This window comes from Pelodiscus sinensis, chromosome 14 (assembly GCF_049634645.1).
Source record: "Pelodiscus sinensis isolate JC-2024 chromosome 14, ASM4963464v1, whole genome shotgun sequence".
Taxonomy (NCBI): domain Eukaryota; kingdom Metazoa; phylum Chordata; order Testudines; family Trionychidae; genus Pelodiscus; species Pelodiscus sinensis.
Genome location: NC_134724.1, coordinates 24,898,153 through 24,926,021, shown reverse-complemented (window position 1 = coordinate 24,926,021; position 27,869 = coordinate 24,898,153). Strand labels below are relative to the sequence as shown.

Genomic DNA, 27,869 nt, shown 5'->3' with positions numbered 1-27,869 from the left:
TTAGGGAGTGGTGCAGGGACAGGGCAGGGGTGAGCCTGCCTTAGCCCCACTGCACCACCACCCAGGAACCACCTGAGGTAAGCAGGGCCCAGTCGGAGCCCACATCCTGAAACCCTACCCCAGTCATGAACCCCCTCCTGCACCCCAGATCCCTGCCCTATCCCCAAGCACTCCTGCATCCAAACACCCTCCCAGAGCCTGCACCTAGAACCCCCTCTGGCACCCTGTCTTCCCCCAAACTCAGCTCAGAGCCCCAAATCCCTTAATCCAAGACCAGAGCCTGCACCCCAACCCTCTGCCCCAGCCTGGTGAAAGTGAGGGAGGATGGGGGAGGGATCTTGGAGAAGGGGCACAAAAGAGGCAGGGCAAGCGTATTTGGGTTTGAGGTAGATCTTGAATTGCACTTAAATTCAAAGTGATCTTGTGCCTAAAAAGGTTGGAGATCCCTGCCATATGTGTTCATTTTTTTAATTGTATCCTTTGGTATATATGGTTGTGACTATTTTCTTCCACTATTTGATCTGAGGAAGTGGGTCTGGCCCACAAAAGCTCATCATCTAATAAACCATCTTGTTAGTCTTTAAAGTGCTACATTGTCCTGCATTTTGTTTCAGCTACCCCAGACTAACATGGCTACATTTCTATCACTGCCCTAAACTGTGTGGGGACTGGTTCAATCACCCCTATGTGTATGAGATGCTCTACTTCTTGTTGAAGAAGGATTGCGTGATAGTGGTCCCTGAAAAAGAACAGGGAAAGGTGGTATGGACACACAGGGAATAAGGTAGCCTTTATCGATTATCTGCAGGAGCCATCAATCAAGGATTATACGTTGCCAGTTGTTGAAGAAGGCAATAATGGATGCTGGAAGAGATTTGCTTGCGTCGATGGGGTGGGAATAGGAGAGAGGCTCTCCAGACCCTCGCTCTGATGACCAACCTTGCTTGTTGGACTAGTGTGACTGTTGGGAATAGAGGAAGGGCATCGTCATTGATTTCTGCCTCTGCCTTTGTTCTATTGCTGCTGGTCTTGTCTATTGTAGTGTCGTGTATATGGGGGTATCCAGGTCTTGGGTAGGGCTGATAACTATAGTGCCTTCTTCTTGGTACTTGGTTGGGGATCCCCAAAGACTGAAGCATCACTCTGGAATCTTTCACAGAGTGGAGAATTTTGTTGGTGTTAGCTGCAAACAACTTCTGGTTGTTGAAAGGTAGATCATCTACTGTAGATTGAATCTCCCTGGGGGAATGGAGTGGAGCTAAACCATGATGCCCTCCTTGTTACTACTGCTGTTGCTGTAGAACGTGCAGCTATTTCAGTGGCATCTAAGGCGGCCTGCAATGCCGTTCTTGCAGTCGTGTGACCCTCAGGCGTCAGTGTTTTGTACTGTTTCCTCAGCCTCAAGGATGTCTGCAACAAACTTGCTCAGTTTGGTGTAATTTCTGTAATCATATTCATAGGCGGTGAGTTATATGGGCTCGTGGTGCCCATGCTCCAGGAATATCAGAGCTGGGGGTCCTGCTCCACCAATATTTGGAGCTGGGTCTCTCCCGCAGCCCTGCCTGGAGCAGGCCCCAGCCCTGGCCTCCCCTCCCACGCATCCTTCTCCCCCCCCCCCCGGCCCCAGAATGTCCTCCCTGACCCCGGAGTGCATGCGCGGCGTGCTGAAACGCTGCGCAATAGCTGAGAGGGAGATGCCTGGGCGTGGCATGACCTCTCAGCCCAGGACTTTAAAACCGTGCGACCCAGCTCCAGGCCCGGCAAGTGGTCAGGAGCTCTGGAAGCAGCTGGGGCCCGATCACGGACTCCAGCACAGCAAACTGGAAGGAAGAAGGTAAGGTAGGGTGGGGGTTTGGAGGAAAATGGGGGAAGGGGTGGGAGAGGAAGGGGCTTGTACTGAGGGGAAGGGGGCAGGTCAGGAGAAGAAAGGGGAAGGTACCAAGGTACAGGGTGGAGGAGAGACAAATGCCAGGTGTAGGGTTGCCAGGTGTCCAGTATTCACCCAGACAGTCTAGCATTTTCGCTTCCTGTCTGGTTAAAAAAAAATTTCAGAGAATACCAGACACCTGAGATGTCCGGTATCTTCTGATTTTTTCCCCAGCCAGGAGGCAAAAATGCCTGGCACCTGGCAACCCTACAAACACTCAGCACCCTGCCTCCCACCACCCCCCGTCCCCCAACTCCAGCCCCCATGCTTACCTGGTTCCCCAAGGCTGCCGGCACAAAATGGCTGCTGGCCAAAAGACCTAGGGGAAGCAATGCTTCCCCTGGGTCTTAGTGCTCAACTTCTCCCCTGTTCATATCCCGGCACTCACTCTTAAAGAGGACATGCTGTTTTAATGCTGTTCCATTTTAATTTTTTTTTTTTTTTTGCTCAACAACTTTGGTCTCCCCGGCCCCCTTTTTTTCCTTCAACAGAATTTTTTCCCAGTGTGGTGGTGGTGGTGTGTGTGTTTTGGGGGGGGGGGGGGGAGGTTTCAGTATTTTTGTTTCAACCATCTGGCAACCCTAGCCAGGCAGCCAAGTGGAGACTGAGGAAAAGGGCAGGAGGGGAGGTATCAGTGGGAGGTGGGACAGGGTGATGCTGGGAGAGGAGAGGGTAAGGGCATTGGGGGCTAAAGGGGAGAGGTGCTGGAAGAAGACTTGAAAGAAGGGATGGGCATGAAGAAGCCAGGGATGGAGCAAGTCGTGTGAGGGCACAGAGGTATGTGAGGAACGGGGGCAGAGGGTGGTGAGGGGATGGGCATCAGGGAAAAAGAGGGCAAAGGGGGGCACCAGGAGGGTGCGGGGGTAAGGGAAGGTGCAGGTGCCAGAGGATTCTCGGGGTGAAGCAGAAGAGCAGACACCTGCAGGGGAGGGATCAGCATCAGAGGAGAGAGGCAGGGCAGATGTGTAGAGGAAGGTGCTAGGAGAGGGGATGAGGTGGTGTGGCTCACATGATCAGAGTGGGGCTACTGGAGGAGTGGGCACGGGGGGAGAGAAGGGCTGGTGGAGGGGGGCAGGTCTCAGAAGGGATGAGAGCAGTGAGAAGGGCAGGAGTCCGAGTCAGGACAGCAGAGGAAGGTGAGGGGTTGGGAGGCAGCAGGCACAAGGGGAGCTGATGGAGCAAGGTGAGGAGACATGGCAGCAGAGGGAAAGGGTAGAGGTTTATAAAATATTTATTAATAACTTGAGTGCCACAGTGGCACATCCAAACAAGCGACATGAACCCAGTACTGGTGCACAACACAAAATTCGTTCTGCTCATGGGAAGAAACTCTTAGGGTACGTCTAGACTACATGCCTCTGGCGACAGAGGCATGTAGATTAGACTACCCGGCATAGGAAAATGAAGCGGCAATTTAAATAATCGCCGCTTCGTTTAAATTTACATGGCTGCCGCACTGAGCCGATTAGCTGTTTGTCAGCTCAGCGCGGTAGTCTGGACGTTCCGCGATTGACATCAAAGGCATTACCTGTGAGGTCGACAAATGCCTTTGATGTCGACCGAGGAGCGTCCAGACTACCGCGCTGAGCCGACAAACAGCTGATCGGCTCAGCATGGCAGCCATGTAAATTTAAATGAAGTGTGTAGATGCACACTCAAAGACATCTAACTTCTCTAAGTGATTTTTAACTTGTCTTTTTTTATTTTAACTTCTAAACCCATCCCATTCCCACTTGCATTCACTATGTTAGGCATCCCATCACCATCAAACTTCTTGACAAAAACCAAAACACGTAAGTCATTAAGCACCTCTGCCATTTCCAAATTTCCTGTTATTGTTTCCCCCTCTTCATTGAACAATGGACCTACCTTGTCCTTGGTCTTCTTCTTGCTTCTAATATGTATAGAATGTCTTCTTGTCACTATGTCTCTGTGAAGTGGGGGAGTTTTGGGTGTTGAAAGGTAGGGAGATTGCATGCAGGAGGGCACTCAGTGTCCCTGGGTGTTACTAGTTTAATGTGGTAAGGGGAAAGGGAGAAGTTGTTGCAGGGAACAGCACACACCTGGAGCTCCAGAGACTGATGACTGGGAGACCCTTGCTCGGATGACACAGCTGGTTCTGGCCAGAGGGAGAACAATGGGCTGCAGATAGGAGACCTTGGTGATATGCCCCGCTGGTTTCAGCCAGGGGAGAACAATGGATGGAGAGGAGAGGCAAGAAGAGAGGGGCCCAGGTGACCCTGTTTACCTGGATAGAAAACAATGGAAAGGGGAGGGGCTGCTGTAGGGGGGTTCTGAACAGAACAGGGAGAGAGCAGGCAGAGCCCACTTGGCTGCAGGGGAGATTCAGATGTGCTGGGCTGAGGGGGGGAGTGGCAAGCCTACAGGCCTGAGAGATCCTTTGCTGCAATCAAAGCTCAATGAACCCTCCTGTTTTGTGCTGGCTGAGAGATGCTCTGGTATGGAGAACAGAGTTGCACTATTTCCTCTGGGAGAGGAGGCCCTGAAAGTCCAGAGGAAGTGGACTCTCCTAGGGGCTCATGGCAGAGACAGGTCCTGAGAGGCACCATCTTGAAGGCAGAGTGGCGGAAAGAGGACTCCCTGAGAAAGGGCTGTCGCACTGGAGTGGACTCCCTGAGAAAGGAGTCACACTGCTATTATACTGGAGTGGGTTCCCTGATAAGGGGCTGTCACACTGAAGGGGGAAGTTCTGCCTGGAGTCCGATGTGTGAGCCGTGATAGTCACTAGCTAGACTGAGCTCGTTTTGTGCTTCACCATTCTAATCTTACCCCTGTATAATTGTGTTATTTGCTTATATTCAGCCTTCGCAATTTGATCTAGTTTCCACTTTTTATATAACTCCTTCTTGATTTTTAGATCATGTAAGATCTCCTGGTTAAGCCAAGGTGGTCTCTTGCCATACTTTCTATCTTTTCTATGCAGTGGTATTGTTTGCTTTTGGGCCCTTAATGTCCCTTTGAAAAACAGCCAACTCTTCAGTTGTTTTTCCTTTTAGCCTTGCTACCTGTGGGACCTTACCTACTAGCTCTGAGTTTACTAAAATCTGCCTTTCTGAAATCCATTGTCTCTATTTTGCTATTCTCCCTTTTATCACGCCTTAGAATCATGAATTCTATGATTTCGTGATCACTTTCACCCAAGCTGCCTTCCACTTTCAAATTCTCAACCAGTTCCTCCCTATTTGTTAAAATCACATCTAGAACAGCTTCCCCCCAGTAGTTCTCTCTATCTTCTGAAATAAAAAATTGTCTCCAAAGCAGTCCAAGAACTTATTAGATAATCTGTGCCCTGCTGTGTTAGTTTTCCAACATATGTCTGGATAGCTGAATTTTCCCATCACCACCAAATCCTGCACTTTGGATGATTTTGTTAGTTATTTTATAAAAAAGCCTCATCCACCTCTTCTGCCTGGGTAGGTAGTCTATAGTAGACTCTTAGCATGACACCATGCTTGTTTTTTAACCCCTTTTAACCAGAATGAGCAGAAGCTAAAACAAATCTAGTTTATAGGCTTAAATGGCTGTGTGCATGGAACTGGACTGACAACAGTTTGATACTATTAGTTATTTTCTGCCATGTGCTTACGGCTCCCCCCCCCCCGGGAAAATTAAATCCTAGCCAATGACAGCTGTTGATTCCCAGAAGAGCTGCTTGGGCATAAACATTCTCAAAATACAAAAATACAAGCAGGAGCACAAAGTGTACACCAGCTTAGTCTTTCTGCTAAATAATGCTCTGTTAAAAACAAGCAAGCAATATATGTTTCAGAAAATTTAATGTAATGCAACTTGACAGCCTACAGTGCTGATATGCTAAAATACTCAGTTCATGTTTCCTCAACAGAAACTTAAATTTAACAGACTCTGTAATTCATAGCTTACAATCAGCATTATTCATACTTAAAAGCTGTGGAGATGATGAGGACATTTTTCTAGAGTATAATTGTAAGTAGATAATTTGTAGAATGTTTGGGGTACATATTTAGTCTATGATTCTGTATATTAAAAATGGAACCCCAAACTATCAAAGTGTGTGGTTACTTGATTTCCAGATTTAATGCATATTTTAAAAAGCAAAGTGATTTAACTATGAATCAATTAGACTAAAGAAAGCACATAATCACCACCTTTTTTGGAAAAGTACCCTGTTTTTTATAGTCATTTATTGCTATAGAAATACCACTGATAAAATATGAGCTCATCATATCCAAGAGCTTACTATATATTTGAAGTCCATAAATCAAGAAGTCAGCTTTGCTTGCTGAGTTTGATTACGGTAACTTGACAGTTCTGGAGACTGGATTCCTTTATTTATCCACACACAAAAGCAGCAATTATTAAAGCATCTTTATATTGGTCTTCCAAATGTATCTCAAACCTAAGTTGGAGGGAACAAGCCTGAATGGTTCATTCTCTATGTTCACTCTGTCTGATTTCTTTGCTAAGGTTGCTGCCGCCATGTGGCCCCTCAGCCGTTCATAACAGAACTATCAAACTGATTTCACTGGTGCTATGCCATTAAGAATCTGGCACAACTTTCAACTGTGACAGGACTCCTGACCACAGTGTCTTCAACCAACCATTGATTTCCACTTACGCCACTGATGAGCCGGACAGAATTCAAACAAGTAGCATAGAGAACAAGAAATGCTTTTCGTTACCAATTCTCCCCCCACATCATTGCATTTCACTTTCCTCCTCTATCTTCAATTACAAGTATAAAGCAACCGGCTAATATGCCTAGATGCAGATAAAACAGGTATTACAAAAATGAGATTTTGTAAATATGCACACTTTAGACAACAGAAGGAAGAGAAGGTTTTTCTGCTTTTTGCTGATTTGACACAAAATTATTACCTGGTGTTTTAAACATTAGGCACCGTAAAATAGCTTCAGAAAACTCAATTGTATACCATGCTTTGGCCACACCTCTATAGCACCATCTCTTGAAAAGACATTTAGCTTTTAAAATGAGTTTGCATGTACATGTACAAGAACTTAAACTTTAGGATAGCATTCTCACAAAGACTGCTTAAATTATGTAAAAAATTAAATATTGTAAACTAAGGCAAAAGGAATCTCTTATGACCAACAATTCACATTTCTGTCTATTAAAAAATGTGCAGAGTAGGAAATCTTTGGTTTTTCAATAACATTCATTTCAACTTCCTTTCATTTTCACATGGTTACATCCATGTCTTTTAGGCCACAATACACTGATGTTTATTCAGAATTAATCACAACATTTCCACTTTTGAAATGGTAATTCATTTTTCCACCCTTATAAAACTTAGTTATCTCTTCATTGAAGGTGCTATATATAGTGTAAAAGTTGCACTGTATTTGCCGTACAATTTTAATTCATTTTCAGACTGAAGTCTGTACTTTCTAAAGACCTAAAATGTGATTTGGAGTAACACAGAAATAGACACAATAGGGGACCTTTCTAAAGAACAAGTTTTACAATTAAGACTCTACTTAAACATGATGCAAAAATCCCATTTTTTCTCCACATCACCTATATGGCTTTTACAAAAATATACTGTAATTATGTTCATTTTATGGACACTGGAAAGTTACATTAGTTGAATTATAAAAGTTACTGTAAATAAACTGTCCAATTCCTTGGAACATGTTCTGCTATGGTCTAATGGTCAATACTGTGTAATCAAGTATAGTGCAATTCAAAAGTAGCACAAATAAAACCTAAGAGTCTATGCTGTTATGTACAGAAACAGAAGTGACTTTTGTTCACTAATTTGTTTTCCTAGAAACAGAGCTCTAAATATTTCTTTTTAAAACAAATGGCTCGAAATAACAGCAAGAATGTACCCCCTGCGGATTAAACACTACCTTTTTTAAGTTTCTGTAAAGTTTGTTGTGATGATGGGACAAGAGGACCTTTTTTCACAGTGGAAGGTAAAGATCCATCTAACACAGTGGTCACTATTTCACAGAAAGTATGGTTGACAGCTATTTTCAGTTTACTAGCTTTAAAACAGGATTTCTTAGTTGCAAGCTGCCACAGGAGCCTGATTTAAAATGCATGAAACTGCTTTTCCTATGCACACTACCAGCATTTCTTAAAGAATGCATGTCCACTACTGCTAGAAAACACCTATGTCACTTAAGGTATTTAGATACAAATTTTTATACAAGAATATAAACAATGCTGATGAACATACCAAATCAATCTGAAGTCCAGTTAAGAGACATCAGAACAAAGTACTGTCTCTAACTATTCAGAAAGGTAAGCTACTTTGGACGCTTTTTCTCTTTTTTTTTGTTTAGTTTAGTACAGATGTAGATTTTTCAGGACACACATCCTCGTATTTTAATTAGCTCTCCAAAATATAATGGAGCCCTTATTCAATTCCTGTTTACATAAAAAAAGAGATGACTTTTAAGCTTTATTGAAGTATCAAGAAAGCATATTAGCCAATCAATCAATAAAAAAATTTAAAAGGAAGAACTGCAACTGACAGCTGTGAAAGATTTATGTTCAGTGTATGTGAACAAGAGAGCTCAAGTAATAGCTACAAAATAAGAGTCCAATTGTTCTGTGTGAAGAATCCCTTTTCTCTGAAACATTGTTCCCAAAAATATATAAATCCCTCCATTTAAATAAACATCCCCAGCTTTCCTATCAGAAACATACTCCACTGTTTGCTCACTGATCCCTTCATGAGTCATTCTTTGAATATAGACAAGAATTACACTGATTTCACAATTTACATTATTTTAGTGGAAAGTATACCTAAAGTTTTGAAATACAAAAAAGTTCTCAAACTGATTTTGCAGTCTGGTGCTGTTACTATGTCTCAAACTGAAAAATGTGATGCATATCATACAGATCTAAATATAACTTTACTAAAAAGGAATGGGGTTTCCAGTCTTTTCCCTTCTACCCAGGTAAATGAAGTCTGAGATTGCCAACGTCCACAATGAGCCTTGAGGACTTTTGAAATCTTCACACAATACAATTCTAGCAGCCACAAAGTTTAGTGGTAGTCTCCTTCAACCCTTCTCTTGCGAACTGTGTTCATAAGGAAAGAGAAAATACAATTATAAAAACTGTAATGACTGTCTTAAGAATCTGCACAATATCGTAATAGCTAATGGGACAATTAATAGTCATTAACTTTTTAACCATTTAATTCCAAGAAAAGCAGTTAATTAACATTTAATTCTGTTCATAATTTCAAATGTGCTCATTAGTAACTGAGTAACTTATTCCAATACAGGCAGTCCCCGACTTACGCGGATCCGACTTATGCCGGATCCGCACTTACGAATGGGGCTTTTCTCGCCCCGGACGTCGCGGGCAGCGGGACCGCCCAGAGTGCAGCGGTCCCGCCACCGCGTCCTCCGGGTGAGAAAAGCCGCTCCGGGTCTCCCTGGTGTGCTGGAGGGGACTCCCCAGCACAGCAGGGAAACAGGAGCAAAGCCGCAGAGGCGGGGGACCCCGCCACCTGTGCGGCTTTGCTCCGGGGCAAAGGAGCAAAGCCGCACGGGCAGCGGGGTCCCGCTGCCTGTGCGGCTTTGCTCGGGTCTCCCTGCTGTGCTGGGGGGGACTGCCTCCCAGCACAGCAGGGAGACAGGAGCAAAGCCGCAGAGGCACGGGACCCCGCCGCCTCTGCGGCTTTGCTCCGGGTCTCCCTGGTCTGCTGGGGGGAGGGGGGGGCGCAGCTAGTGCCCCCCCCCCCAGCAGACCAGGCTTTTGTTGTGGATGCCTGGGGAAGAGCAGCTGGGGTGCTGCCGGGTTGGTCCTGGGGGGACCTACTCGGCAGCGCCCCAGCTGTTCTGTCCCAGGCTCCAGAATCAGCCGCTGTTGAAACTGATCAGTGGCTGATTCCAGGAAGCTGGGGGCAGAGCAACTCTGCCTCGGGCTTCCTGTAGTCAGCCCCTGGTCAGTTTCAGCAGCAGCGGCTGAATCTGGAGCCAGTTCCGAGTTACGTATAAATTCAACTTAAGAACAAACCTATAGTCCTTATCTTGTACGTAACCCGGGGACTGCCTGTACTCATGAAGAATTTAAGATTTATATGGCAAGAATTAAAGAATATATGATGTCATATGAGTTGAAATTTGGTGAACAGATTTAACAGTTATTCTTGACTTCATATATACCATTCTCTATCACTGTGCTTAATTATAGTTAATTAGGAATATACAAAAAGCTTCAGAACACTTTAAGTAATAGTAAAAAATTGCACTGAACATGTGTTAATATTATAATATGATAATCTTCTATTATTAGAATGAATACATTTTCAGATCTCTTAAAAGACTAAATTACAGAAGGAATGAACCAAAGATTGGTGAATAAAGTTACTGAAACTCACATGCTGTTTACAATTAAAAGAATATGTAATAGTGACTGAATGACTGGAGTACACTTCATGTTTAATGTACAAATAAAATAATGAGTTTTTCTTGTGGTCTCTTTCACGTGCAAATTAACTTCTTTTCTGAGCACATACAGAAATTTGAAAGTGGATTACGAGTTTAAAAGCCTCAAGTTAGATAAGATGTTTCCACATTTTTTAAATTAGAAGTTACTATATATTTGCAAAAAACAAACCCAATATTAACAGTAGTTTAAATACATTTATAATTTATATTGCTATATCATGTGATTAAGTATCTGTTAGTTCTACATAAATTAAGTTGCCTGTCTTCTGCTTTGTTCAAATAAACGGACTTTAAAATTTTAATGCTATTTTGTACAATCAGAGTGGGATAATTGTTTTTCACTGCTAGAAATGATACTCCACTGATGCTCTGATTTGGAGTTGACAAGTCTTATAGACACCTACCATCAAAGCCTAAAATGTTACTTCTCAAATGAGTAGTAACCTACAGATCTTTAAACAGTTACATGCTTAGACTCTCTCACTCACTAATTTTTTTTTAAGTTTGATTGCAAAAGTAGATAAAGTGGTTCATACTTTATCTACTGGGCCTTCTCACTGTAATCCAATCACACAGTTAGAAATAAACTGGCACAGGGTCTTGGGCAAACAAGTACAGGGGTGCAGGACAGCATGAGAGAAGCAAGGGGAGAAAAGTTGTAAACAATTTGTCAGGAGAAACGTACAAAGACAGTGATGCGAGACTAAACATTTCCATTTCAGTGCTCAATACCCAACTGGGTATTCACAATAACCTGTCTCTGTAGCGTCAGGGCTGGAGAGATGAAAAGGCATTTGCAGAAAATTTTACTCGTATACTCCAGACTAAGAAAGCAAGAAAAAAAGGCAAGATATCAATAGAAAAACATAGAAATAGATTTTCAGCAATTAAATGCTAAAATCAGAACAGGTCAAAACAGGAAAGGTCACAACAAGCAGAGAAGTGCTTGAAATATGATGATGCAAGAGAAAAGATCGAGTCAATTGTTCTCAAATGTAGGCCATTTCAGAGGTAGTTATGTAGTATGTCAGGTGGCTTCCTATTCCCTTCAAATGACAATTTCTTTCCTCCTGTTCCTCTCTCCCTGGATTTTCACAGCTCTCATCTTCCCCACAAAGAGCTTTCGTCAATGAGAACCTTTGGACCTGTCAACAGCTGCTCAAACCTCAGCCCTCTGCTTTCAACAGGTTACATCCACTAAGTTTCTTTGGTCCCTTGGAAACTATTCTGGCAAGCACCTGCTTTGCTTCCAGTCCTGAAGAGATGCCCCTCTTACACCACAGAGTGGGTATATCTATGCATAACCAGAAAAAGGAACAACATAGTGAGGGGAAAAAAACCAACTTTAAAAACCTAACTGTTTAATATGGAGAAATTAACTATTGTTATTTAGCTGAAGGCTTAATGAACTACAGGCAGACTTATGTCGGATCCGCAGTTACGAACGGGGCTTTTCTCGCCCCGGAGGACTGGAGCGGCGGGACGCCCAGATGCGCTGCAGTCCCGCCGCCCCCATCCTCCGGGGCGAGAAAAGCTGCTCCACGTCTCCCTGGTCTGCTGGGGAGGAGCGGCGCTACTGGAGCAACCCAGCAGCACCCAAGCTGCTCTGCCCCAGGTGTCCCCAAGTCAGCCACTGCTGAAACTGACCAGCACTGACTACAGGAAGCCCGAAGCAGAGTTGCTCTGCCCGGGGCTTCCTGGAATCAGCTGCTGATCAGTTTCAGCAGCAGCTGACTTGGGGACGCCTGGGGTTCTTAAGTTGAATCTGTATGTAAGAACTGGCATCCAGATTCAGCCTGTTGAAACTGACCAGCGGCTGATTCCAGGAAGCCCGGGGCAGGGCAACTCTGCCTCGGGCTTCCTGTAGTCAGCTGCTGGTCAGTTTCAGCAGCAGCTGAATCTGGATGCCAGTTCCGACTTACATACAGATTCGACCTAAGAACAAACCTACAGTCCCTATCTTATACGTAACCCGGGGACTGCCTGTAAAATGACTGGAGTGGGGGGGCAGAGATGGGAACTGGAACAGCTATAACCACACTGGGCCAGCAGGGGGCAAGGATGGAGAAAGGGACAGCTATCTACTATATATTTCACAAAGTTTGTCTGTCACCCAGCTGGGGTCATACACCTTTGCCCCCGCTGTGCCCACTGCAGCTGCATCTGATCCCAAGCTGCTGTGGTGACAGAGCTTGGGCAATCTTCTCTTCCCAGGGCAGCCTACGTGCTGAACCCTCGTCCCAAGCCCCAATCCCAGAACAATGATTTATATGAAGAAAAACAAAAATCGTATTTGAGTTAAGGACCCAAGCAACGCTGAGTAAATCTTCTAGTTACACTCATAACTAGGCTTCAAGTTGCCTCATTATTTCAGTTAGCTGCATCTGTGGTACTGTGTACTGGCAGTGTGGATTAATTTAGTCTCTCCATTGGAGTACTAATCAGCAGGTGGACTGGCTGGCCTCCCATCTCACACTGGCTGCAAGATAAGGGATATGCCCTTCACTTGAATTTAAGCAACTATCCATTATATCAAGTCAATTGATTGGGATGATACAGTAACAAGATTCTGGTAGATTTTTCCTTTCTGTACATCAAAGCAAAACCACCAAATATTCTTAATCCTTTTGGAATCCGGGAATTAACATCTACTAAGAGACAAGGTAATTTGACTATTTTAAAAATTCATAATTTTAATGTATCCTTTTAAAAGAAATACTGAATCTTATGCAAGTCAAAGCCAGATCTATATTGAAACTTATTAGGCATAGTCTGCTCGTTATTTCCCATCTCTTTATTATTCTTTCTAGTTTTAGAGCAGGGGAGTGGTAGGATCCTTTCCCCCCCCCCCATCAGGGATGGAGATTATATATATATATATATATATATATATCTCCATCCTCTCTCTCTCTCACACACGCGCACGCGCGCACGCACACGCACGCGCACGCACACGCACGCACACGCACACGCGTCATGGGCCACATAGAGACCTGTGGGGGAGAGTGTGCACCATATTGGGGCTTCTCCCTAGATTCTGGTTTGGGGCCAGAAATGAGGGGTGGAAGGTGCAGGAGTGCATGAGGGCTCTGGGCTGGTATTATGGGCTCTGGGGCAGGGGTTGAAATGAGGGGTTCAGGGTGCAAGAAGGGGCTCTTGGCTGAGGTCCAGGGGTTTGGAGTGTAGAACAGGCTCAGGACTGGGGTATGTCATGGGATGTGGGCTCTGGGAGGGAGTTTGGGTTCAGAAAGGGGCTCAGGGTTGGGGTGAGGGTGCAGGATCTGGAAGGGAATTGAGCTTGCGAGGGGGTTCCAACCTGAAGCAGGGGATTAAGGAGCAGGAAGGTGATGCTTACCTCAGATGTCTACTGGTCAATGACACAGCAAGGCTAGGCAGGCTCCCCACCTTTCCTGCTTCTGCTCTGCTCCCAGAAGCATCTGCCAGGTCAGGCTCATAGGCAAGCTGCGCATAACCAACAAGCACTGCCCCCACAGATCCTATTGGCTGTAATTCCCAGTAAATGGAAGCTGCAGAGCCAGTCTGGGAGTGGGGAGCAGCACATGGCATTTCCCTGATTACCCTTCTGCCTGGGGGCCTTCAGGGACATGCTGATGAGCAAGCACTCACTGCTCCAGCCGGGGATGGGTGAGAGGGGGAAAAAGGCTTGGGACTTCCAGCCCACCGTGGGGAGATATGCTGCATGCCAGATGAAATGAAGCAGCAGGTTGCAGGTTCTCAACATCTATTTTAAAGGGTACTGAAGAATTCTAGACTCTAGCTTGGCAACATGGAAAAATCTGTGAAAATTGAATAAAAGAAGGAAATTAAAAGAGGGGAAAAAAAGTAGAATAGGACTCATGTAAAGGAGAAAACTGAAAGAGCACTAATCATGTTTCATCTCACAATTAAAACACAAAGCAAAAACATTAGCTGTGCCATTGAACAGTCTACAGAGAGGTCTTACCCAAATCATTGTTTTTTGTGATAGCTGCAGCTGCCCTGGTTCGTGGTCCCTGTTGTGTGAAATGGTATCCAAATTTAAGGATATTTGTGTTCTCCTCAAGCATTTTGGCAATTTCCATTTCTACAGCTGTTCCCAACTGCTGCCTCTGTTAACAAACATTACAACACTGATTTGAAAGACATGACAAATTCAGAGTACTGGCTGGTTTCTATTTTAAAAGCACCAATCATCAAAAATTAACCTGGCACCAATGTCACGTGGTTACCTACCGGAATATTATATTGAACCTTTGAAACACCCATCTTCATACCTTTCAGTTATATGCTTTTTTCCTCCTCCCCATTGTTGGTTCCCTGTATATTTTATTGTGTGTGGCCTATCTGATGTCTCTAATGGTAGCACTCTTGCAAGTTTCCCCACACTCTTGGGTTTCCTAAAAGGTACTGTGCATCCTAGAGCACAGCAAATAGGACAGCCCCAGAATACTATCAAGTCTGCTTGATACTAATGGCCAGAGACATTTCTGGACCTGCTGGACTAACATTTTAAAGGTAAACTGGAACATTAAAAAATCCCTTACTTAAATCAGCATGAAAATTCAGTTAAAGGGTTTTATATAGTCTCACCCATTAAAAGCAAGTTTTCTCCCTTTGCCACCACTGAGTAAGAGCATAATTATTAACAATATTTAACAAATTCTGTCAGAATCTCTCATTGTTTATGTAGAATGCTAAGCAAATCTGGCAAGAAAGAATGCCAACAAAATTTTAAGCAGCAAAAAAGACTTTGTTTTTGCATCTTAATGAAAATAAAGAGGCATATATCAAATTATGTTTTTCTGCTGTAATAACATTTAAATTATAAGACCGCGTAGGCACATGGACAGTTCTGGACTAAAACTCTTCATATAGGAACTGAAGAATAGATTTCATGGTTAAAGTCTTTATATTGCTTATTAGTTATACAAGCTTGTTTACAAGTCCATCAACACATTCTAAACTAAAATATTTAAAAATATTTGGTTCTTTTTATTCAAAGCAATGGAATCTACAGGGCAGTTAACCACAATTTTCCATGATCCTCACTTGAGGATGTCAAGCTCAGCAGTTACCTGAAAAGGAAGTATATTCTTAAATGAATAGAACAATACAGAAATCATAGACATGTAAAGCCAGAAGAGGCCTCAACAGATCATCTAGTCCAGGGATGTCAAACTTGAAGCCTACTAAGGGCCACACAAATGAAAACCGATAGCTTTCAGGACCACATAGGGTTCCCAGATTGTTTGTTGAGGGAGAGAAAAAAAAAAGGCAGAAGGCACCAAGTACTGGTCTACCAGTCATAAGGCAACCCTAGGGATTCTCTGAACTGTCATTCATGCTTAAATTTGACACTTTACACATAGGTCTTGACAAGGACGCTAATTACCTTACCCATTACAAAGATAGCTTCCCCAATTATCACCTCTAATATCATTAGCTCACAGACATTTACCTCCCCGCCTCATCCCCCTTCTGTTCTGAAATTTGATTTGTTCTTTTCATATGTGTTCATTTTTTTGTTTGTATCCTTTGGTACATATGGTCATGCCAATTTTCTTCCACAATTTAATCTGAGGAAGTGGGTCTGGCCCACGAAAGCTCATCACCTAATAAACCATCGTTAGTCTTTAAAGTGCTACATATTCCTGTTTTTTGTTTCAGCTAGACCAGACTAACACAGATACATTACTATTCTATCTAACCTGTTCTTAAAAGATTACCAATGATAGGGATTCCAGAACCTTCTTGGGTAACCTGTTTTGGAGAGGTTAAGAGTTCCTAGGAAATTGTGCCTCAGAAAAGGAATAAGCCCCATCTCTTGCTCTGATATCCAAGGACCTCTCAGAGGAGGATAAAAAGGTCTGGTTAAAAAAAAAAAAAAACACAGAAAGAAAAACCACTTTAACAAGTCTTAGCTGGTCAGAGAAAATCACAGATTCAAACTACTCCAGCCTCTAGTGTTTACCCTGACCAGTTAATACATGTTAAAAAACAGGCTTTGGCTCCAGTGAGATGGCCATCTGAAGTACCTTGACCAGCCCCACTGGAATGTAGAAAGGGAAGCTGTGTGCCATGATCATGCCAGACTTCTTCCATTTCATCTATGTTTAAAAAGCATCTCTCAGCTTCTTTAAGTATTGCTAATTCCCCGCCTCCCTTTAATCTTTTTATTTTGGGTGATCAGGGAGATTTCTACCTAGCTAGCCCTGACCTCCAGACAGTTTTTTAAAAATTGTACATAAATTAATGTCTACATTCTATTTTTCCTCTTTCCCCATCCTTTATCATTATATGCACTAAATAGCAATGGAAGATTTATTTTTCGTGAGTTCATCTCTTCCTGCTTGCTGGGGAAATTATCTGAATGACAAAAAATAATGAATAAGTGACAAAAAAAGCAGCCCATCATGTCCCAAGAGGCATTTTGTCTGCTTTTTTTTTTAATGGAAGTAAGTGACCAGGATAGGAAAGATTGGGAAAAGATTAACATTCAAATTTATTTAGGTACAAAATTGGTTTGTTTTTATTATTTTTGAAATTGTCACTAATCAGCAACTGTTTTCTCAAAGGTGGATCTGTTTGTTCAATTAGTTAGAATGAGAATACAGTAATTCCGCTATAATTCTATTATAGCCTCACCTGGTTATCGATTTTGACCTCTGTTAGGGTTTCATTCTCTTTTAGAGCATCGATCATTGTCAGAATGCCAACTCCGGTGATGAAATTGGATTCTATATTTAGACTTTTCAATGTTTTGTTCACTCTCAGCATGTCTGCAAAAGCCTTGAAATCAGGAAAAAAATAATTAAAATGAAAGAGCAAATTATACTACCATAAACTTAAACAGGACCAGACAGCGCTCTACCAAATTTATAACATCTGTGAATGTGGCCCAAAATTGGCAACACTTTATAGATGCTTAATGTAATTTGACAGACTTTTCTAATGCAAAAAAGTTTCATTTCTGTAGTACACAATTAGGAAACTGCCTGCGTCTTACATTGCTGCAAACTAAAAACCTTCATAGAATGTAAATTGTCTTTAATTAGCACACTGGCCCAAATCCACTTTATAAGCCTTTGCAGAAAACCCTTCACAGCATACAATAGTAAAAATTAAAAAGGTAACTAATTGACTTCTTGTTTGCCTGTGAAATTAGTTTTTGGTGATGTATAGCCAGATTTGACTTCCAAAATACCAATAATTTCTGTCCATTTGATCAGACAGTAAAATACAAGAGACTTGCTTTTAGCCACCAACTGTCAATGAAGTACACAAAATGATGGCTGGTTGGAAAATGCCATTTTGTCAAAATTAAACTTTCCATAGGAATGCATCTATTTTGACAACATTTCAAGTAGAAAAAATTGGAACAGAATTTCATTTAGGTCAAAACATTACATTAAGTTAAACCTTCGTGTATTAGGAGCTTTGGAGCCCATTGTATTAAAAATGCAGATGTGTATGTGTTATGATGTAATTGTATGCAATTCCTCTAAGAAGGGGTGCTAAGGTAATCCCTCCAGTTATCAGTCCTTTGAAGCTACCTCCTCCCAGAAAAAGGCATATACTAGTTCAAACTGGATTGTCCAGGGACTGGATAGACCACACACAAAAAAAAGAGGATTTGGACAAATAGCAAGGACAGGCTTTCTTGGTCCAGTAAACGGACAGAACTGCTTGGTCCATGAGGGTCCCAAATCCTTAGTGAAGAGCTGGAATGACTGGGCTGACTGGGGCCCCATAAGACTTGTATGCTTGTTCTGAGTTGAAGCTGTGATGAACTTTGAAACCACAAGGAAACCCCTTTGATGAATTTCTGAAGAACTGCTCCTACAAAAGGCCATGTTGGAGGGAATGATCTTGGTAAGCTTACCTACAGCTTATTTTTTTTAACATTTTTTTCTGTACTGTTTTTACCTTAAAAATAAAAGGCTTGCATTGGAAGTGCTGTATGGTACCTTATAACTGTGGATAATTACTTTATTATTAGTGCCTGAAGAAAATGCAAGATTGATGGCAGCCAACCTGAAGCGTAGAGTGGGAGTTCTTGGTGGACCAAGGAAAAGTATAGTTGTCCTGAACTAAGACATCTTAATAAAATGGTTCTTGAACCTGTGGTATATACAGGAAATGAAACTGATGGAATGAAACTGACAACTATTCAGCAGTAGACTTTTTTTTTTTTGGAAGGGAGGAGGTCTCCATGCTTTCTCTCTCAAAGTGGTCTAAAATGAAATAGTTGAAGAACCACTTCCCATTCACCTAGTAGTTTTAAAACAGTGTTACTGTAGCTAGGTCTGTCCAGGATATTAGAGAGGCAAGGTGGGTGAGGCATTATCTTTTAAAGAAGTTGGTCCAATAAAATATATTGCCTCACCCACCTTGTCCTCCAGTAAGTGTTTTCAGAAAGCTTCTTTAACTTCATTTTTAACCCTTACATCCTGTTTTCATGATCTGGATTACAAGGGTGTTTAAACAGCTTTCAGTTCAAATTAACCCACTTCCAAACCCAAAAGAGGAGCTTACTTACAACAGCAACAGGGTCATTACTTCTAGTGGCTGCAAGGCTGAAATTCTTCACATGAGTGTTGGTTTCCAAAGCCTTGGCAAATTCTTTCAGCGTTGGAATTGGGATGTTCTTGAATTAAAGATGAAATGTGCACTTTTTGAACATTACACTTTATACATTATAGTGATTTTTTCTCTACTAAGCTCCTCCCTATTCTACATAGAAATATAATGGGATACCAGGTCTACCTTACTGATATCAATAACCAAGTCCCACAGCACAGGGTTGGATGTGGATGAAGGGCAAAACTGTATCCTCGACTGTCTGTTCAAATCACCTATCCTATACAATGTCTTTACTGTACTCAAACCTGTGCCACATTAGATTTAGACTAGAATAGTTATCTGTAAAAAGTGGGGCTTCTCAGCTGCCGCCTCGCTCTGGTCCATGGGGTTCCCTTCCTCCAGCAGCCAGTGGGCTCTGCTTCTCTGGCTGCAGGGTCTCCCTGCCCCTGGCTGGCAGCAGTTCTGCACTCCCAACTGACAGAGGCTTCCTTGCCCCCATGCCAGTGATAGCTCCACTCCCCCAGACAGCAGGGTCTGGCCAGTGGTAGCTCCACGCTCCCAGCTGGCAGGGTCTTCTCTGCCCCCGTCTGACAGCGAATCCATGTCCCCCACCTGACAGGGGCTCTGTCCCCCCAGCTGGTGGAGCTCCCTGCCTGGCCCTGCTCTGGCTGCTAGCCGCTGCCTGGGTGGGTTTCCTCCCTCCAGGCTGCCTGCCGGCTGAGCTCCCAGCTGCCAGGAACTTCTATGACTGGGACTCTCTAGTCTAGCGACATCCGTGGTCTTGCCAGACAACTGATGTTGCCAGACCACAGAGGTTTAACCTGTACAAAAGACACACTGAAAAGTTATTTTTAGGTGAGAAAAACAATGCACTTATTGTAGTTTCCCAACAGTTACCTTGATATTGTTCAGATTAACTTCACCAAGGCGAGAGTCATTAACTTTAATTCTTTGCAAACTCTCCTCCACATTTGTGGGATTTGGTGGTTCATCTAAAACTGGTATAATCCTTTCACCTTTTACAATATCTGAAATATAAGAGGAGGAACACGAATCAAGAGAACCCATCAGATATATTAAGTTATTACATCTAGTCATCTGCCACATCTAGTCAACTTGTCCTCTGCCCATCCTGCCAAAAAGCAAAAAAAAAAAAAAAAAAAAAAAAGATGCTGTCCTTTTCCAGCCATGCTTTCACTCAGCAACTTTTTAAAAATAACTCCTTTGGTCACATCCACAGCTGTTCAAAAAAAAAAGGGGGAATTGGATTACAAAAGAAACAGTTACCTGTTCTCCTAACTGGTGTTCTTCAAGATGTGTTGCTCACGTCCATTCCAATCAGGTGTATGTGCACCATGTGTATGAACACTGGAAAATTTTTCCCTTAGCAGCTCCCGTAGAGTAAGCTGTGGATATGCCTAGAGTGGTTTTATACCACTATCAGTGCTTTTATACTACCGCTGACCCTATCCCTCCCTCGGTTTCAACAGTGGGGAAGGAGGGTGAGTATTGGAATGGACATGAACAACACATCTCGAAGAACACCAGTTACAAGAACAGAAAACAGTCTTTTCTTCTTTGAGTACTAGTTCACAGCGATTGCAAACAGGTGACTCCAAAGCCACTACCCCATTGAGGTGAGGTTAGTTAGGAATCACAGATGGAGCACTGCTCTACCGACAGCTGCATCCTCCCTAGACAGCCTATCAATGGCATAGTGTGCCATCAATGTATGTATGTATGGAGGACCACACAGCCACCCTACATATTTCTTGGAGTGGAACCTGTGCTACAAACGCAGTGGACGAGGCATGTGCCCTAGTCGAATGATCCATCACTGGAGAGGGCACCACCCCTGCCAGATCATACCAGGTGTGTATGCACCATACTATCCACGAAGATATACACTTCGCGGAGACTGGATCTCTTTTCATCCGCTCTGCTATTGCTACGAACTGAGTGCATTTTTTTTAAATGATCTCATGCGGGCTATGTAGAAAGCTAGGGTCCTTCTCACATCTAATGTGTGTAACACCCATTGCCTAGTGCTAGAGTGCAGTTTTGGGTAGAAAACCGAGAAGAAGATACCTTGACCAAGGTGGAATTGGGAGACCACCTTTGGTAAAAAGGTCAGCTGCACTTGGTCCTCGTGGAACACCGTGTATGGGGGCTCCGATCAAAGAGCTCATAGTTTGGATACCCTCTTTGCCAACATGATGGCCACCAGGAAAGCCACCTTCATGGACAGACGAAGCAATGAACACTCAGCCATTGATTCAAAGAGGGTCCCATAAATTGAGCACTAAGTTAATCTCTCATGCGGATACAGGTGAGTATGGCTACAACCCTTCCAGCCTTTTCCTAAAATGGGTTACCATTGGGTGAAAAAAAGGGAACATTGGGAGCACTCTCGGTGGAAAGCGGACACAGACACTAAATGGACCTTAACAGAGGAGGGTGGTAGGCCCTGTGTTCATAAGTGCAACAGGTAATCAAGTACCACTGGAATGGGTGCCTTCCTTGGGGAAGCATCCTGCTCTGTGTACCAGAAGGAAAATCCCCTCCACTTGGCCAAGCACGCTCTCCTAGTAGAGGGTTTTCTGCTTCTCAAAAGAACTTCCCAAACTTGGGTTGTGCATTGAAGCTCTAATGGATTGAGCCATCCAGCTTCCATGCCATGAGATTGAGTGAGTGCAGGTCTGGGTGTCTGAGATGCCCCTGGTGTTGTACGAGGAGGTCTGGGTACAGGGGAAAGGGTATTGGGGCCTCCACTGACAGGGTGAGAAGGATGGAGAAGCAATTCTGACATGGCCATGCCGGCACAAGTAGGATCATGCACGCCTTGTCCAGGTGTGCCTTGAGCAGAACCTGATGTAGTAGGAGGATCGGGGGAAATACATACAATAGTTGCCTCCTCCCCCAATGGATTGCAAATGCATTCACTGTGGAACCTGGACTGCGATTCTGGAAGAAGCGGAAGTCTTTGCAATTCTTCTTCCATGTGGTAAATAGGTCTAGACAGGGAGTCTCCCACCCGCAGAAAATTGAGTGTAAAACATCTCTTCTGACTGACCACTTGTGGACCACAAAGGTCCTGCTGAAGGCATCTACAAGCGTATTCTGCAGGCCGGGGAGGTACTGAGCCTCCAAGTGGATCTTGTGCCTGTTTTGGGCTTCGAGGCAAAAGGTGAGACACACTGTACTCCCTTGCTTGTTAATATAAACATCAGGGTTGTATTTTCTGTGCACACCAACATGTAGAGACCCTCCATCTGAAGGTAGAATACCAGGCAGGCCAGTCTGACTGCCCTTAGCTCCTTCAGATTGATGTCAACAGCCACGTCCATAGAGGATCATAAACCCTGGGTCCTTAGGTTCCCCAAGTGGGAGCCCCACTCCAGGCCCGAGGCATCTATTACAAGTGTTAAGGTAGGCACCGCTTCTGGGGCCAGAGTCGATGGCAAGTCCTAGGCCTCATACATGGGGGTTTGCCTGTGCTGTGCCGGGTCTTGCCACGGTCATGTCTTGTGGGGTGATCTGCCTCTGCTCTCTTGAAGTCTATGCAGTGTCAGCGAAGTCAATCAGAGCCAGTGGGCTATGGCACCAAGAGTCTTAAGCAGCACCTGCTTTTGGTGTGGTCTCGCACACAGAGGCCAGGGCACTCTGCATCAGGCTTGCACCTGGTTCCATCTTCTCTGTCTGGGGAGGTCTCAATGCTGCCTCCATAAGAAGCTGCTGGAGTTGGTACTACTGGTCTTTTCTTGTACAGGGCTTAAAACCAATAAAGATTTCACACTTTTCAGTGTGATGTTCTTCACCTAAGCAACAGAGACATGTACCATGTGGATAGTTGTTGGGCACAGGCTGTTTCTACTTGGTGCACGACCTAAACCCTAGGACATTAGGCATGCCCCAGAGCCCAGAGGGGCTAACTCTCTGTAGGCAACTGCCCACCTCCTATGAATTCTTTAAAGAAAAATGCCATTAGGAAGAAAAAATAAAATCAACAATCAACTGCTAGGGACTAGAGGCTTGAAAGTTCTAATGCCGCAACAGATAAGAAGGAACTGAGGGAGGGGTTGGGTCAGCAGTGGTATATGTGCCCTGATATGGCAGTGCTATTCTAGGGGTCTCCACAGCCAACCCAATGGGAGTTGCTAGGGGGAAAAAGTTTCTGATGCTCAGGCACATGGTGTGCATACACCTGATTGGAATCGCCATGAACAAGCACTCAAAGAAGAAATATTAAAACCCAGACTCAATCACAAACACCCATGTTCACTCATTCTCCTATTATATAAAGTGAATATATTTAATCTCTTTTTATTAATTTCCACTCTTTCCACGGCTCATCTAATTTATTATTTGATGTAAAAATCTTAATTTTGACTAGGAAACTAAATGCTTTTTCTGTATCAAGAATATAAATGTAACATATTACATAGTTCATGTTGCAGTAGCAAAATGACTGGACACTTGAAATTGTACACAGGCTTTCATTTGGATCTGGACTATACTCACCTGTGAAGCTTTCATTGCTGACACCATTACTGCTTCCTACTACATCACAGAACTGAGAGTTGGGTATCAAGTTGTGCATTCCCAGGATAGCTGTAAGAGAAGAATTTTACTGTTCCCTGCTCTTTAAATTCAGACGTTGAAGAATATTTGAGAGATGAATAATTGCATCTGGCTGGAAAATGTCAGTTGTTTAATGAAAAGCATTCACCATTTGTGTACTAATTCTAATAACATTAAAGTAATTAATGTTCTATTTAGCCTGCCCTTTTCCAAAACCATCATCAAAACCCCACCAATAGACACCATGACCCAGAGTCAAGTGTGCAGTTTAAACCATATTCCACAATCCACCAGTCCCAAGCCAGGGAATCTGCCAGACCAGAGGACATCAATGCCAGCTTCATCCCTGGCCCCTGGGACACCAGGTCACCGCTGCTCCAGTGTCCGGGGCTTCAGTCTTTCCCAGTCTGGCAATGCTCCTACCTCACCCTGCTGTTTTTTCTTCCATGAGTTCTACAGCCACAGAGCACCCACGGAGTTGCTGGAGTAGGGAAGCCTGGATTACAGAGTTTCAACCTGTGTAAACCATACCCTTTGCTGCTTTGTCAGTCTGAAGCTAGTTTTACAAGGCACGCAATGTCACATCTCTACAGTTGAGGAAGGGATGTAGCACACATTTACTTAAACAATAATAATAAAAAAAGGGCAGCCCGTTTAGGGGAGCTCTTAACACATTTCTTACTTATTTACATCCAAGAACAATAAAATGGTGAATAATTTTGTATGGGGGAGATAATTTGTACAATGCTTTTTCTGCAAACCTCCAAAAATGTGTAACGTGACATGGTTCACTTTCTAAAACAACTAGACCTTCAGGCTTTGCCAGTTTTCAGGTGACAAAGATATAGTAATAGTTACTACAGAATTACAATGTATTTATGAATATGCACAAACACACCCATGCTTTAAAAACTAACCTGCAAGATCACACAGTTCTGTATCTGTAGCACTTGTTAAAGCTTCCTCCAGTTCTGGATCAAGAGAGACTTTTTCTTCTATGAAAGACTGTACAGGCTTCTGCTTGGGGATAAATATTTTCCCTGTGTAGAAAGGAAATAAAGAGTCTGAAATTCCTTTGTATTATATATTCAGTTTCACTCACCTCACTGTATTACATATATACAAATACAGGTTTAGCTCTCCAGCTGGAACATCCCCCCCAACCATGAGCCACCACTAGCTAGGAGACTGAAATCAGCCCACCAAATCCAAAAATGCTAATAGCAAAGGGACTGGTTTTGTCAAGTATGGTGGAATTAATTTCTGCCTAATTTGTTTTTAGAGGGTTGGAGGTGAAAAAGAGGGTGTGCATTGAAGAATGTACAAATGTGAAGATCTGGTAAGTAGTCTGTAAGAAATATGGTATTCCAACCCTCAATATTCATCTCTTAAAGCAAGATAAATATTTTGTAAACATATCCATTTATATTAAATTTTCTCTACATGCACTTTTCTGTGCTTCAGGATATACAGTGACTGAGGTCACTAACTGCACTACGAGACACCACTACTGGAAGAGTTCTAACTTGGACTCCTCAGGTTGGAGAGATACCAAACAATTCTTTGAGGATTCGGATTAAAATGTTTTCATTTTCATTTTTAGTGATATACATTCTGCTTCCAGTTTTGGATGAAGGGCTTTAAAATGAAAAAAAGCTATCCAAACCAAGTGGAATGTACGTGAATAGCTTCCGAAGAAAGAGAAAAGGCAAACTATATTTGTTAGATATTTGCATACCCAAGGATGCTCTTTTCTAAGCCGAGGTAGGCATTGTAGCACAGTCAATGAAAATACACTGGAGTTAAAATAAGCAACTACTGATAGCGCAGTCTCTCAGTTATTGCAGACAGAAGATGGCAGAAGTTATTTTTAGAGGACATGCAATATAACTAGTACTCTGGGTAGTACACACAGCATTTTGAATATATCAGTAATTGACAAGTCAAACTAAGAAATCAAAGAATGCAGCAAATCTTATTCTAACATTTATCTAACATTTATCAAAGTTTTAGGACTTGATTTCTGATGGAGTTATAGGCACCCAGTGCTTATCACATTAGAGAGACAAGTAAGGGGCTCAGTTCCTGACAACCAGGACAGCAGGCACAAATGGATACTGTAAGCAAAAGTTGATATTCTTTAACAGCCATAAGGTTTCTTTACGGAAAACACACAATATATTATAAGAGTTCATGCTTAAACAGACATTCAATTTTAAATGAAAAGGAATTTCTATGTTGAGCCTTTCTACTCTTGTTTCAAGTTACACCTAAAATGACTAATTGCGCAAGACACTCATTTTTCAGTTTGTTTACTTTGTACAGTCAACAGCAGAGTATGGTCATTCCCACTGTTTCCTGCATACATAGCAAGACAGAAAAAAATAAGATGGGATAGTGCTGAACAAAGTTACCGCCAACTTGCAGCTGTCATTTATATTCACTAGGATAATATCTAAAAGCCATTTTTTTGTTGGAAGGAAGTTGGCTCTCACCCACAAATGGTCACTGTACAGTTCTAAACGCCAGTTAATATTTTCAGAGTTAAAACACAATTTTTCTTAAAATGCTGGAAATCTTTGTTTTTGCTTTTACCAAAAAACAAACTAAAAAACAAACCTGTTCATTCATTAAATTAAGCCTGAATTGCTTTTCACTGAATTAATCAGTTTCAGAACACCGAGCAAGAAACACACACCTAAAAGGAATGAGTCTCTTTGGAACATGACATTTGAGGGTGCAAAGGCTAAAGTGCTCATTAATATACCTAATGCAACTCGCCAATATTTAATATAGACGTTCATTTAATTTTCTGGAGCTAAATGAAAAAGGAAACAAACGTAACTTGAACACATATAGTGATTTATGTCTTCAGTGACATTTTTTTCCTTCTAACCAACCTGAAATCATTCTTAAAAACTAATCCTAGAGTGGACATCTCTAACATTTATATAAAACTTTATTTTTACAACTTAGCAAGAGTATATTTCCTTACCACCGAAATATTAATGGAAAAAAAACCATTAACCATCATAATGTGGAAAAAACTGGTAGAATACAGCAAGTTCTGACCACCCATTCCCCTCCTTTCAGCGCAAAGGAGGGTTGATTATGTGGGACTGTTTTTTTAAGGTTATAATTTGGTCGTGGAGGACATGGACCTCCATGACTGACTTCAGCTATCAGCAGCAGCCATGCGTCCCAATCCTGTGGCTTCACCTACCTCTCAGCTTCAGCCAGAAACTGCCAGTGCATCCCCATTCTGCAGCTTCAGCCAGAACAGCAGCTTTTGTTCCCTCTCAGCCACTTTGGCAAGGGATGTGCACCCTAGTTCTCCCTCCCCCCAGCAGTGGGGCTGGGGCTATCCGTTCCCCCCCTTCCCATGGAGCATGGACTATCATTTTTCTTTTTCCCATAATTCTGCCTTTCCCCCCCTCTCTCCCACGACTGTTTTCATAATAGTCAGGGACATGTTGGTCACTGCTCTATAAATTTGTTTATTGCCCATGACCCCTGTGTGACTTTTACTAAAAATAACTGACAAAAATTAACCTTTTAGCTACAATTTGGAATCAATTGTTCAGCATAAGTAGTTCACACATATTTCAAGGGATCATTCAAGGTGAAGTGGCCCATTAACATCTCCAGTCACAAGCAGAAAAGGAAGGGGGCAGGGAGGTAAGCTGATAGTGGGTTGCAGACTGTTGTAAGGTTTCAGAGGTAGACACTTCTGTTTCAGCAAAAACAAGGAGTCCGGTGATATTCTAAAGACTAACAATTTTACTATGGTATAAGTTTTCATAAGCTACAACTCACTACATCAGATGAAGTGAAAGAAAAAGAAACAGAGAAAGAAACAGGGATACAGAGACAAGAGTGTTACATCAAAGCTATTTCATCAGGGTTGATGTGGATAAGAAAGTGAATTTACCTGAAGTGGAAAATTTATTGTAATGAGCCATTCCCAGTCTATTGTAATATGCCATAACTCTAGCATCTCTCTATTCAGTCCATTATTTTTCGTGACAAGCAAAGTTATGAATTTAAATGTGTGGCTCTTTACCATAACACGGTAGCATAAGTGAGCTGGTGGCATTCTTCCACCCGAGTCACTACTGAATCAATGTCTAAGCAAAATGAACGGGGGCAGTGTGCTGCTGTAGTTTTTCCAGGAGAGACATAAAACAGAAATCGAGTATCAGAGGGGTAGCCGTGTTAGTCTGAATCTGCAAAAGCGGCGAGGAGTCCTGTGGCACCTTCTAGACTAACCGAAGTGTTGGAGCATAAGCTTTCGTCTGAAGTAGGTCTTTGCCCACGAAAGCTTATGCTCCAACACTTCGGT

The 27,869-nt window shown here is 42.9% G+C and overlaps 1 protein-coding gene across 2 annotated transcripts in view; it reads right to left on the bottom strand.

Moving 5' to 3' along the window:
* Nucleotides 1-5,707: 5,707 nt before the first annotated feature.
* LOC102444907 (tropomodulin-3) overlaps nucleotides 5,708-27,869 on the bottom strand; it is a 55,804-nt gene continuing 33,642 nt past the window's right edge. For both annotated transcript variants that reach the window (XM_075897250.1, XM_075897249.1), the window contains exons 4-10: nucleotides 24,445-24,567; nucleotides 23,468-23,557; nucleotides 19,844-19,974; nucleotides 18,903-19,010; nucleotides 17,009-17,152; nucleotides 14,328-14,472; nucleotides 5,708-8,984 (exon numbers count right to left, since the gene is read on the bottom strand). In XM_075897250.1, the coding sequence (XP_075753365.1) occupies nucleotides 8,950-8,984; nucleotides 14,328-14,472; nucleotides 17,009-17,152; nucleotides 18,903-19,010; nucleotides 19,844-19,974; nucleotides 23,468-23,557; nucleotides 24,445-24,567 (776 nt within the window). In that variant the 3' untranslated portion in view covers nucleotides 5,708-8,949. The remainder of the gene's footprint in view (nucleotides 8,985-14,327; nucleotides 14,473-17,008; nucleotides 17,153-18,902; nucleotides 19,011-19,843; nucleotides 19,975-23,467; nucleotides 23,558-24,444; nucleotides 24,568-27,869) is intronic.